Here is a 14,629-nt window from a genome sequence, read left to right on the forward strand (position 1 = left end):
ACCCAAAATGTAAGATAGAACAGCATGGTTTTTCTGTAAAGATGCTGTCATCACAGCTGTGGTAACTGATCAACTGTTCAGGAAAATAGACTTTCAGATGTATCAGTTGCACATTAATTTCTCCTTACAGCCCTGATGTCTTGATGGAGTCTGACTTTCTTTTGTGGAAGTCAAGTTCCTGGAGGACAGGGCTGAACTTATTTGAATTTTCAAAGTACTAGTTTATATTAAAAAGTGCATTTTGATTAACTTTTGTCCCAACTAGCTGTATGATATTTTTATCGACTATTTGCTGTTGTACATTGCACACTATCAGCTTTCAAGAAATAATTATTTCTTTTCACTTAGCATTTGTAGTTATGTTTGAAAGAGCCATAATGACCCTTCAAGTTATCTAAAAACAACCTGACCTACACAATACAGTTACAAACAGATCAAGTACTAATGGATGTTTGCCCTGGAAGATACAATAAACTTTACAAATATATTGTAGACATGAATTAGTTTAGCAGACAATTACTGTTAAACTGCAAAATTGTTCTAAAAGGAACTGTACTTGTTATTGCAGGTTTGGTTACAAAAGTACGGCTACCTTCCACCGACTGACCCCAGAATGTCGGTACTGCGTTCCGCAGAGACCATGCAGTCTGCCCTAGCTGCCATGCAGCAGTTCTATGGCATTAACATGACAGGAAAAGTGGACAGAAACACAATCGAGTAAGTACCGGCATCTGCACTCCTTCCTTTTTAGACTTGAGCCAAACTAAGTTATTGAAAAACTTTACATGAACTCTTTCAACCATAAATGGTATAATTTGTCTTCTGAGTTCTTTTTTGGAATTCCCCCTATTTTCACTTCACTCTTATGAAATTTCTTTTTTTTTTTTTTTTTGACAGGCAGAGTGGACAGTGAGAGAGAGAGACAGAGAGAAAGGTCTTCCTTTGCTGTTGTTCACATTCCAATGGCCGTCGCGGCCAGTGCTCTGCGGCCAGCGCACCGCGCTGATCCGAAGGCAGGAGCCAGGTGCTTCTCCTGGTCTCCCATGGGGTGCAGGGCCCAAGCACTTGGGCCATCCTCCACTACACTCCCGGGCCATAGCAGAGAGCTGGCCTGGAAGAGGGGCAACCGGGACAGAATCCGGCGCCCTGACCGGGACTAGAACCTGGTGTGCCGGCTCCGCAAGGCAGAGGATTAGCCTGTTGAGCCACGGCGCCGGCCCACTCTTATGAAATTTCATGACACATGTAAGACTTGAAGTCGAGTTTACTCACTTGATTTTTGCTACATTTTTTTTTAAATCCATGAATAGAATCAAAGTTGGGGTCCAGTTGATTGACAGAATGACAATGAATGATGGAACTGGTTTGTGCAGCTGGCAAGAGAATATTGTGCATGTCTCTTCTCAAATATATGTTAGGTGGCATCACATTAGTACCTTGGAATTGGTCATAATGGAATTATTTAATCCATGAAATTTGGAAAGGAATACAAACGTGGAGCAACACAAAAGTTTTGGGTGGCAGGAGCAGTATCAGTGAACTGGTTATTAACAGTTCACTAAATCCCCGTTGGTGATACATAAAAATGGCTTAAATCAAGAAAGTTTTCACTCAAAGTCTTTACTCTCAATTTCTTGTGAACGAAATCCTTGTTCTTACTCTCTAATATTATTTTATTGATTTATCCATCAATCATTTCTTCGTTTATTTATTCAACCAGTAACTCCTGGGTATTATATCTCTGATTGAAGGGTATACTTGCACCGACTGTGAAGATACAATCTATTTGTGAAAGCACCTTTGTTCTTTGCGCAGCTACATACAGTCACAAATTATTTTGCCAGAAGCACACAGTAAATTCTCTAATATTATGATACAGCATTATTATTTCTGGACCCCCAAAGAAGAAATGATTAATATTTTCAATAGATGGAAAACAACATATGTGTCTTTAGAATCCTTGGTACTCACAAAGTGAATATGTTTCCATTTTTGTTTTGCTTTGTTTTGTCTTTTGTTTTTATCATCATTTAACAACCCTGTGTAATAGGGAAGGCAAAGACATGTTTCTCTCTCTGCTTTATCAAACAAAGGGATTGAATGTCAAAGGCTAAGTGAAGTCTAGAACCCAGGTGTTTTGATGTGGAGTGTAGAACATTGCCTGTGGTGTATCTCAAGAAACACATATTTATCTCTCTCTTTAATCCTTAAATACTGAAATATCTGTATTCAGACAAACTTAATTAATTCTGACATCTAAAAGTAATTTAATATGTACTTTTTGATTTTTAGTTTGCCTTCTAATGCTTGCAGAATGATGCTAACCATGGCATTTCTATTTCATCAAGACAGGAATGTACATAATAAGACTTTAAGATGAAACTTCAAAGCAATTTGAAAAGTATGCATTACCTCTCCTAGCACTTTTAAGATATATACAAATATGAATTTTTTATGTACAAATATGAATACATCTTGGAAAATAAAATCAATAATAAACACAACACATTCTGGGGCAGGATTGTGGCATAGTGGGTAAATATGCCACCGTCGACACCTACATACTCTATTAACACAGGTTTGAATCCAGGCTGCTTCAGCTCTCTGCTAATGGCCTGGGAAAAGCAGAGGAAGTATTTGGGCCCCTGCTACCCACGTGGGAGATCCAGATAACACTCATGGTTCCTGGCTTTGACCTTGCATAGCACTGACCATTGTCACCATCTAGGTAGTGAATCAACATATGGAAGAGATTTCGCTCTCTCTTTTTCTCTCCCTTTCTGTCTCCCTCTTTATCTGTCTCTCTGCTCTCCATAACTCTGACTTCCAAATAAAGAACTAAACATTTACAAAATAAAACTAAATATTTAAAAAATAAATATAACATATTCTGTAACTTGTAGGAACTTACTATCAATATTGGAACTGGAATTTTGACATTTTATACCTATTAACCTGTAATCATTGATATTCTCTCTTAATTATATATCAAATCTCATTTTCAGTCATCATATACCTCTTATATGCAGTTTTTAATTTAACAGCAAAACCTCCAGCAAGTCCTGTATTCTGCTGGTATAGTACAGAGTTCCAGGTAAATTGTCCTCTTCACCCCAACTTTTTCTGTGGTTTGTTCCCCAGTGGAGAACTGTAAGCTTCTAAATTGTATTCTTTAAAATTATGGCACAATTTGTTAAAATACAAGTAAGTTAAGGACTTAGAAACAAAATTCCCTTAAATGGTTTGAATATCTAATTTGACTATTGTCACAATAATGGGAATGTTCTTGATTCTTATTTACTAGAGACCACAGAAGATGGTCAAAGACCAACTTTGAGAGCTTCTGTAGATTCTATAGGAAGAAGTTGGGTTTCATAGCTTTAATTTTCTAAAGCAGCTAGGTAAAGATGTTTTTAGGAGATAATGGAATAGGAATGGATGCACACTTTGTTGTTGTCTGAAAGGAGGATGTAAAACATGTGCAGATGTAGAGACACAGACTAGCTCAGCTTCCAGACTAGGAAAGATGAAGGTCTGTATCAGTGCAGAGGAGTTAAAGTAGAATATCTATGACACAGCATTAAAGAAAAAGATGAACTATCTATAGGCGACCCTTAATGTAAAACCAAAGGAATTGTGTTGCTTGTTATCTGGTTGTTTTGTTTTGGTGTGTGTGTTGTATGTGTGTGTTTTTAAAATAAACCTTTTTCTAATTTAGTCTTTTTTTTTTTTTAATTTGGGGGCAGTTGTTTGTTTCTTTAGTTTCTGATTCTGAAATACATCTTTCCCTTTAAACAGTGTTATGCGTGGCAGTTACTTCAATGGGAAACCCCAAAAGCCTTGTTAAAAGCTCTCCTAACCTGTCATGCCTTCTCTGTTTCCTATATCTTTTTGGAGACTTCACTTTCATTGTCCCTCACATTAGAAACCCCATGGCCTCATTTGCCCCCTGCCTGTTTTCTTCACCAGTGATGTATCTCCACAATAAGTTGTTATTGCTTGGGTTAATCCAATCAAATAACATACTATTTGGGAAAGTATAATCCCTGTATTCAATCTAGTAAAGCGCTCATCTGAGCTTTTGTGATCTAAAATGAATATGTAGGAACAACTGATGCTGAAATTGGATTCTGTTATTTTACTTGATCAAATTATAAGCTATTAATCTTATAGGAATGTTATTACATAAAATATGGACTATAGTTATATACCTAAATTTATCCCTTGATATTAAAATAATGCGTTATCCATTTTCAAATTCTAACTAATTTTAGAATCCTATCAAGATAACTTATTTTTAAATTAAATGATTGTATCCTCCTTTGAGAAACAGACATGCGATTCATTTATTCTATAACTCTTGAGTAATGAAAAATAATGATGATAGCTATGCTAAGACTTATATTAGGCTGAATAATTTAACCATTTTCAAGCAACAAATTTAGGTATTACTGTAGGTGGCATTTTTTATTGCTCTTATGTTAATTAGCAATGATATTAGAAAGATAGTAATAAATACTTCTAACCCTTCCCCAATGAGTTCATTATTTTATGTTGTAATGCTTCTTATAATTTATGGATTGTTTAGCTAATTTAGTAAGCAAATTCACTTAAGCTGCTTAATGAGTGGAGAAACCTTTATTGTGTATAAAATGATATATTTATCAAGGAGAGCAAAAAGAAGACAATAATGAAAATTAGTTTGATATGCTTTCATAATGTTAATAATTTTTCATTTCCATTTTTGTTAATGTTGTATGTAGACACAGTGGTAAGCACTGAAGCATACTTGATGAGATGTTATTTTAAAAATTATTTTTGTAATAAAGATATATTTGTTTGGAATTCAGAGCAATGGAAAGAAATAGAGTGAGGGAGGGGGAGAGATTGATTAATCTTCCATCCAATGCTTCATTTCCCAGATGGCTGTAATGGCCAGGGCTGATCCAGAGCAAAGCCAGGAGCCAGGAGCTTCTTCCAGGTCTCCCACATGGATGCAGGGACCCAAACACTTGGGCCACCTTCTGCTGTTTTACCAGGTGCATCAGCAGGGAGCTGGATCAAAAGTGGATCAACTGGGACAAGAACCAGTGCTCATCTGGGATGCGGCATTGCAGATGGTGGCTTTTCTCTCTATGCCACAATGCTAGCCCCTTAAATTATTTTTAGAAAGACAGAGAAACACAGAGAGATAAAGATCCCCCATCAGCTGGTTCACTCCCTAAATACCCAAAATAGCCAGAGCTGAAGCCAAGAGCCAGGGACCCAATTCAAGTTTCCCACAGGGGTGACTTGGAACAAAATACTTGAGGCATCATCTACTGCCTTGCAGAGTGCAAATTAGCAGGAAGATAATCAGAAGCAGAGCTGGGACTGCAACCCAGTACTTCAATATTGGATGCAGGCATCCAAAGCCATTTCTTAACCACTATTCCAAACACCCACCCTAAGATATTATTTCTTAAAGTGGTAAATCTTTTATTTTGAGCTCCCTCTGTATACCTACATATTGTATATTATATTTATTACTATGCAATAAATAATATAAATATACACTATTAAACAGGGAAAATGTACGTATATATTGGTATGCTGAATAATTCTGCTCAATTTTTTCAAACCATACCAAGAAATCTAACTTACTCAAATTGAGTAAATAGCTTTTTTCAAAGAATTATTATAAATTGTGCTTATGTTTGAACTCCTAATTTTATAATTTAACTATTTAGAGATATTAAGAACTCTAACATTTTTGGCTTGTCAGTGTGTAACCTTCTTTTTCTTCTTTTATCTACATTGTTAATACTTTATCTTCTTTTTCGGTTTGGATGTAAAAGATATGTTCTTTGGTAATTAAAAATCTGTTTCTTAATTTCTAAATATTCCAGATGTAGTCAGTGTACATTATGCGGTAGGTCAGTCTTCATTTTGGTAGCTACAGAGGTAATTGATAACTAAATTAGCAGGGGCTTTAGATTCCGATTGGAAAACGTGAAAGATGAAAGCATTAATAAAAGCTGACACTACCTGAACTTTTGTTCACATCAAAGATCATGATGGCTTACTGCATGTCTTCCCTGTGGTCAGGTGTTTAAATACTGTCCTGCTGAAGTTTCAGCCTTGAGAATAACATGCATGTCGAGGCAGGCAGTCAATGAGGTGACAGAAAAAAAGAAACTCAACAGTGTGAGCTGTCAGTTATCAAGATTTTGAACTCTAAGTTAATGTACTACCTAAAATCTCCTCATGACTACTTAACTTGACTCTGTGAAAACAAATCAGAATTTTAAGATAATAAAATAAGCATATTAAGCTATTTCTAGAAGAATCTGTTAGAGCCAACTATAAGTATTGCTCATACCTCAAAACTTGGAAAAATCTGGAGGATGGAAACATGTTTAGTATATTGTGACAATGAATATTGTTTGTAGAGCACTAATCAGTGAAACACATTACATTTGTCATCCCCCCCCCCTTTTGTCTCTCTTGTTAAAGGTAGTTGTATGTACACACAGTCACCATGTGGTCCAACACTCAATGCGAGGTGTAGCATTCCACCACGTATGGCTGCCCTCCTGCAGCACCATTGCAGGGGCACAAGGTACAAGGACAACAACCTGAAGGCTCTTCTGGGAATAATGCAATGTGTGACCCTATGTTACTGGCATTAATGCCCTACTCTTTTGAAAGAAAACAAAATGTTTAACTGAAGTTAATGGACACGCCTTCATGTGTATATAAACACATACACAATACTGCAAAAGTGTTTAAAACTTTCAGTCAACTTTATTTACATAAACAGGATAGTGAAGCTGATGATGTTTCTGTTACCTAAGTACTGATAAGATATCTGTTCTGAATAACATAAAATAATGCATGTTAAAAAATAGGTCACAGTGAACTGAAATATGCTGAAATTCATATTTGACTACTCATGCAGCTTCTAATACTAGAACTACTTCTGCTACTATAACTGCTTCCCAATACATGTAAACTAACGATTATTATGTTAGTAATAATAACAGTAACTATCTCCATACAATTCTAATTCTCCATATGAATTAAATATAATAATCCTCAAAGTAACTCAGTAAGAGAGGAAATATCATCATGTCTGTTTTATGCATGAAAGAAATAGTAACCTAAAAACATCGCAGAACTAGTGAGTCAGTGGAATCAGGTTGGGAATGCTAAAGTCTGAAACCAGAATTTTTGCTCTCAGTTTTTAGTGATTTTATATGTATAAAATATACTTTTACTAAGTATATACATATATATATGTATATATATATATTTCTTTTAAGATTAATTAATTTAAAAGAAAACATGAATGATCTACCCAGCAATTTAAAATGTTCTGGTTTGGAAGTGAGCATTGGTCTAATGGTTGTGATGCCCATATCCCATATTGGAGCACCTGAGTTCTTTTCCCAGCTCCAACTTCTACTCCAGATTTCTGCCAGTACAGATATGAGAGTCAAGTTAAAAGCTCAGATGCCTATGTGGTTCAAATATTATGAGTCAAGTTCAGTGGTGTGATTTAATCATGTAATTGGGGTTTTACGTATTTTTTTAATACCAACTAATATGTCTTTGCCAGAATACTTGGATACAAATGTTAGAAAAATTAACAAAGACTGTTCTCAACTTGACCAAGCTTCATTAATAATTATTTGCATTAAATCATTAATATTATATTTTGCCTGTTGTTTTTGTTTATTTCTTACTCTTAAATCATCTAATTCATGGTTAATTTTATATGAAGTGGCCACACCACAATGCCTATGAAATACATATTTGTTCAAGACAAAGAGCTGGAAAGAGTTAGGAATTTCTCAAGAAACATATTGGGTAGTGAGGGAGATCAGTATAGTAAGAAGATGTGCAGACTTCATTCATTTGCTTCCATTTGCTTCATGTTCCTTGTTGGAGACTTTGCTGGGTGCTGACCTCATTTTGGGCTCCAACTCACAAGTCAGTGGAAAAGAGACCGACACAAATCGGAATACACAGTATAATATGTGCTGCATTGAGCTGGTACACTGGACCTGTGTGACTTGAGAACTTAAAAAAAAAATCAGGATTTTCAGGGTGAGCATGGAAGACAAGGTATTCCAGAAGAGGTCACTACATACAAAGGTGGAATGAGGTTTGGTTCTGTAGAAATCTGAGCAGATGCTGGGAAATAGGGAGACAGGGAACACCCTTGTTAAGTATCCTGAATCAGATTCTTTCTATAAAGGCTTTTCATATGTCCACCATGTTGAAAACACATCTTTGCTCTGGGAAGATTTATTGTTAGTATTTTCAAGAAAGGTACTGATAAGAATGAGAGATACAAGAGATGTTATGGTGGCAGAAGAGACTACATGGTGAGTGGATGTGACTAGAGATAAGTAGAGGATGATTGTTGGATGTCTTGTATAGGCCTCAAGAGCTGCTAAAACTTTCAGTTGAGATAAGACATCAGATCAATTTGTGCAAGTTTGACAATCAGAAGTTTTTAAATTATATTCAGCACAAAGGTGATAACAAGATATGTAGGTGAAGATGTGAAAGCAGGTATCCCAGTTGTCCCCTGTATCCTCAGGGGACAGATTCCAGGACCCTGTGGATGCCAAAATCCACAGATGCCTATGTCCTTTATATAAAAAGGAGTAGTATTTTCAAGTAACCTATACATATCCTTTTTCTTGTGTACTCTCAATCATCTCTGAATTACTTATAATACATTATTATTTGTAAATGCTATGCATATATTGTTCATGTAACAATGATATGAAAAATAGTCTGTACATGTTCAGTATAAAAACAGTTTAAAAATTCAAGTTGCAGTTGATCAAATTTCAGATGTGGAATCCATACATGCAGAACCATGGCTGTGTTGGACTAACTATTGTAACTATTATCATGCATTTCTTACCTATAAAGTATAAGTTCAGAAGGAAGGAGCTATTGTTTGTTCTTTTTTATCCGCACTTGTGGATTACTCAGCTTGTTGTAAAAGTTGAAAAAAATTGTATGATGGATGAAATGAGTAAAGGAATGAATGAATAGTTGGTATGGACATTTACGTGTTGTTTCATTTGATCTGGATACTTTAATAAGTGGGAAAGTGGTTTCCTGAGAACTCGATAATGCATTGAAATAGGATGTACCTTACAAAATCTGGTAACTGCAATTTCTACATTATTGCTAACAGAATGAAAAGCAGAAATTTAATGCTTATTAGGAATGTACTTTTCTTAAGGAGTAAAAGTCATTGTTGCATTGTTGCATGAAGTTATTCTGATGTTTATAAAAGGAGATAGCTGATTTATCTCCATATCAAGTAAACCAATTCATTTTTCACAAAATGAACATCTTCAGAGTGTTATCTCTATATTCAGTTCCATTTTAAAAAGTATGAGAATTAAATCCTTGGTGAAATAGACAAAAAATGGATTCTTTTCATTTCTACTTTTTTAAATCTGTAACACTACAAAGATTCTGCATTAGCTTTGTAATTATTAAAATAAAGGAGCTAATGAACAGTAAAGCCATTTTTTTAAGCATTATAGAAAATCTACTCAAAATCATGAAAATATTCTCCTAAGATGCAAGAATAGAAAATATGACAATGGGCAAATGAAATTATACAGAAGAAAAGTTATATTACTATATCAGTTAAAATTAATAAATTGAAAGTAGCACTTTCTTTTCTTTTTTATTTTTTTGACAGGCAGAGTGGACAGTGAGAGAGAGAGACAGAGAGAAAGGTCTTCCTTTTTCCGTTGGTTCACCCCCCAATGGCTGCTGCAGCCAGCGCGCTGCGGCCGGCGCACAGCACTGATCTGAAGCCAGGAGCCAGGTGTTTGTCCTGCTCTCCCTTGTGGGTGCAGGGCCCAAGGACCTGGGCCATCCTCCACTGCACTCCTGGGCCACAGCAGAGAGCTGTACTGGGAGAGGAGCGACCAGGACAGAATCTGGCACCCCGACCGGAACTAGAACCTGGTGTGCTGGCACCGCAGGTGGAGGATTAGCCTATTGAGCCGCGGTGCCGGCCAGCACTTTATTTTCAAACATAAATATGTTAAAATTTACTGACATGGTGCTAAACCTCATATTCAGAAGTACTATTTCAGAATTTTATTTAGTTATTATTAAAGATTCAAAGCCAATGACTGCTACTTGGAATGTAAAATAATGCTTCCCTGTAAAGAAAAAAGTAGAGACATGCAAATGTTGTCTGAACAAAAAATCTACCCTTGTGTAAGCTAGGAGAGAGTATTATATAACAAATTCATTCCCAAATTTAAGATGTAACAGGTTATGGTAATTTTTGAATGTCAAAGGTAGAATACATTTTATGACAGAAATGGAGTACTAATGATTTGCCAAAGGTTACGTACCTTGTTAACAACAGATTCTAGTTAGAAGCGTGAGAGTACCTCACTGTTCGGTTAGTTCAAATGAATTAGAGGTGATAATTATCTCACAGACCTAAACAGTACCCAGTGGTTTCTGATCATTCAAAATATGCTGTATACTTAGATTCAAATTGCAAGACATCTGACATTTTCCCCCTTTAAAGGTTTGTTGTTGTCATCATGACTGTCGCAGGTTAACCTCCTAGTTGATCTCCTTGGAGATAAATGATTAGAGTTATTTGTAAGTGATTGGAACATACTGTTTTTTGCAGTTGGATGAAGAAGCCTCGATGCGGTGTACCTGACCAGACAAGAGGTAGCTCCAAATTTAATGTTCGTCGGAAGCGATATGCATTAACAGGACAGAAGTGGCAGCATAAACATATCACTTACAGGTATGAGAACTAAAGTAAGCTATTGATGTTTTGACATTTTTTAGACAACTTCTACATGTTGAATACGGGCTAACATGCAGGGGTGTAATATTAATGAAATGGATTTAAAACTGCAATTGAGTAGACAATAAGTTGTCCATTTGAGGACATTTTAGACAGTCTTTGAAGCACTTGGTCTCTTTTCTAATTATGTCTTCCAACTTTCAGAAGAAATGTCAATATTCTGATGAATTCTGAGATGTATGTTCTAACAAATGTCTTTTGATAAATATTCATAATGTAAAAGGTAATCAAATAATGAAGCATAAAAATATCTCCCATGTAAATAATTATCATTAAGTGTATTGATTAACTTTTACCATCAGTCTAAGAAGTTTACATTTTTTAGATAATTATTCAAGTGGATTATATTTTCTTATATTCTCTTCAATGATACAGAATACTATCCTAAAATGATGACAATGGTTGCTATTGTAGTGTTCCTATTTGTTGATTGAATCTCAGTATAAACAAAAAACAGCCCGGAGGATAAAACATTATAAACAAAACGAAACATGGAAACCCTTTCTTTCCCCATGGAATTTTCAGCCATGTACAAAAATTGAGGAATCGTATAAATGTGATGTGTGTTTTGAAAAGGAAGGGCCGGCTCCTCGGCTCACTAGGCTAATCCTCTGCCTGCAGCACCGGCACTGTGGGTTCTAGTCCCGGTTGGGGCGCCGGATTCTGTCACAGTTGCTACTCTTCCAGTCCAGCTCTCTGCTGTGGCCCAGGAGTGCAGTGTAGGATAGCCCAGGTCCTTGGGCCCTGCACCCACATGAGAAACCAGGAGAAGCACCTGACTCCTGGCTTTGGGTCGGCGCAACGCGCCGGCCATGGCAGCCACTTGGGAGGTAAACCAACGGAACAAGGAGGACCTTTCTCTCTGTCTCTCACTGTCTAACTTTGCCTGTCAAAAAAAGAAAAAGACAGAAAAAGAAAAGGAAGGAACAGGATGCTAGAGAAATTTAAACCAGGGTCATTCAGTCCATCCTAGAATACCAGCAAAGGTCACCTAAATGAAATGACCACTTAGCTATGATCTGTAAGAAGAGAAAGAGCTTGTTGAAGCAATGAGCTGAGAAAGGGGTACTTGGGAGAGTTGGATGCCAAGAATTATTTTTTTCAATTTTGTTTCTTTATTTCTACCATGGATTTCATAGATATGATTCTAAGAGTTTTTATTGAATTGTATGAGAAGAGAATTTTATACTTAGTCTTTGTAAAAATAACATTTTTAAGCTTAAAATTAAAATTTTTTAAATCAGTACATTGATTTTCCTTCTGTATAACTGAGTGGTACAGTAAGTACAGTATAAACATCTGTTACTATTTTTATTATATTTAGAGAAATAAGTACAAAATGTGACACTTATGTAAAAGATTATTCATGAGGCCAATGCTGTGGCAGAGCGGGTAAAGCCATTGCCTGCAGTGCCAGCATCCCATATGGGCGCTGGTTTGACCCAGCTGCTCTACTTCCGATCCAGCTCTCTGCTATGACCTGAGAAAGCAGTAGAAGATGGTGCAGTACTTGGGGTCCTGCACCCAACTGGGAGACCTGGGAGAAGCTCCTGGCTCCTAGCTTTGGATGGGCTCAGCTCCGGCCATTATAGCCAATTGGGGAGTGAACCAGCAGATAGAAAAAACCTCTTTCTCTCTCTCTCTCTGCCTCTCCTTCTCTCTCTCTCTGCCTCTCCTTCTCTCTCTCTCTGCCTCTCCTTCTCGCTCTGTGCAACTCTACTTTTAAATAAATAAATAAATATTTTTTTAAAAAAAGATTATGATTCATGAAAAGATATCTGAAGTATGTCATTGCAAAATGCAGACAGAAGTTGGGTTAAATGTTTTGGAATATGAATGTTATGTGATAGCAAACTCATGATGGGTTAGCAGTATAGTTTGAGTCAGAAAAAATAAAATGACTAGATTATGTTGATAGAGAGCAAAACATACAAAGCAATGATGATGCCAATTTTTTCTCCTTAGTTTATTGGCTAAGACTGCACTGTTGTACATTTTCTCTTCTGGTGACCACATTTTTTTGTTTCCTGGCCAATTAATGGATACCTCTTAAAAAGCAATAAAGTGCTGAGGGATTTTGAAGACAGTTTACTGAAGCTTCAACCCCAAATTCTACCTAAGAATTCTCTATGTAATGAAAAGAATACTTATTGGGTACAATTTTTAGTTATTCTAAAACTTGAAAAGGCTTTCACAAGGGTCTAATGTTTTGAGCTACTAGGAAATTAAATTATCCATCCTGTGAATTGCCATCATTGAAATAATTGAAACCAATAATTTTACTGACTTGTTAGATAAATTAGACAACATTTGTGTAATAGTTGAAATAAGTGTGTAATAGTTGAATAAGCTAATAAATTCTGAGTAAGCTCTATTTTTAAACTTTTCACAACAGTAATAGAAACATTGAGTAATATAATGTTTATTAAGTAAATCTTTATTTTTCAAGTTTGGACTTTATGCAAATTATAATTAGAGGAGTCAGTGTTGTGGTGCAGCAGGTTAAGCTGCATCTTGCCATGCCGGCATCCCAGATTGGAGCACTGGTTTGAGTCCTGGCTACTTAGCTTCTGATCCAGCTACTTGCTAGTACACTGAGAAAGCAGCAGAAGATGGGAGACCTGGATGGAGTTCTTGGCTTCTGGCTTCAGCCTGATCAAATACTGGCTATTTCAGCTATTTGAGGAGATAGAAGATAGAAGATCTCTCTCTCTTTCTCTCTCTCTCTCTTTCTCTCTCTCTTTCTGTCTGTCTGTCTCTCTCTCTCTCTCTCTCTCTCTAACTTTCAAATAAAATAAATGTATATGCTGTTGACATTCTGATGCAAAGCTCCATTATTTCTCAACAGGAATGGTGTGCTGCCTTTTTCATTTAAATGTAATGAACAGTGTTTACTCTCAAATGCTATGTAAATATATGTTCTAGAATTTTTGTTAGTCTAGCATAGAATTTAAGACAATAGATTCTTACAGAATATTTGAGTTGAAAACTAGTTTTGCCACCTTGAAGGTTTATTTTCCAAATTCCTAGAATTCTTCATTTGTAAGCTTTTACAAATACCCATCTCACTGAATTACTCACAGAATTAAATGAACCATTGTGAAGTGCTAGTCTGGCTTATAGTAAATGTTCAATTAATAACAATTATTAGTTGAGCATAGTTCCTGCCTGCCTGACATTTGTAATTATCTTGATGCAATTACAATTGTGTTAAAAATAAAATTGGTGTGTTAATTGTCCCACTGGAATGTGTATCTTGCAAGTTTTTCGATGCTGATAAATAGCCTTCAAAATAATAAAATAAGAAGTTTTGAGTCCTAAATATATAATGATATGCATTGGAGATGCCAGTATTTAACCATCACTCCATAAATGTAAATTGCATATCTTCCTATTTTCCTTTTTGATTGTATTGCAGTAAATATTAAACTTAATATTATATATTACCTTTTGTATTAAAGCATGTCCTTAGTTTACTTAATGGATATAAGATTATTGAACCAAAATATCTGAAATAAGCCATCGTTTCACTTCCATGGTATAGGTATATAGTACTACAATCTAAAAAATAAAAATATGGACTTCATTTGTTTTGTTGCTTAGAAAGCAACAGAGAATAGCTGTAAATGGTAAATATTGATTAATATTGAAAAAATTGAGAACTGTATTTATAATAATTTTATTTTGTATCAGTACAAAGTAAAGGTAATCATGTATCATTTATTTGAATTCATACTTTTAATCTTTGTGCTGAATAATTAT

The 14,629-nt window shown here is 35.6% G+C and overlaps 1 protein-coding gene across 1 annotated transcript in view; it reads left to right on the forward strand.

Annotated features, from left to right (window-relative positions):
* Positions 1 to 14,629, forward strand: part of MMP16 (matrix metallopeptidase 16) — a 299,337-nt gene that overhangs the window by 145,630 nt on the left and 139,078 nt on the right. Inside the window, exons 2-3 of the mRNA XM_062188289.1 lie at positions 569 to 717; positions 10,682 to 10,804. Of these exons, the coding sequence (XP_062044273.1) occupies positions 569 to 717; positions 10,682 to 10,804 (272 nt within the window). The remainder of the gene's footprint in view (positions 1 to 568; positions 718 to 10,681; positions 10,805 to 14,629) is intronic.

Source organism: Lepus europaeus, chromosome 4, assembly GCF_033115175.1.
Source record: "Lepus europaeus isolate LE1 chromosome 4, mLepTim1.pri, whole genome shotgun sequence".
In the NCBI taxonomy this organism is placed as follows: domain Eukaryota; kingdom Metazoa; phylum Chordata; class Mammalia; order Lagomorpha; family Leporidae; genus Lepus; species Lepus europaeus.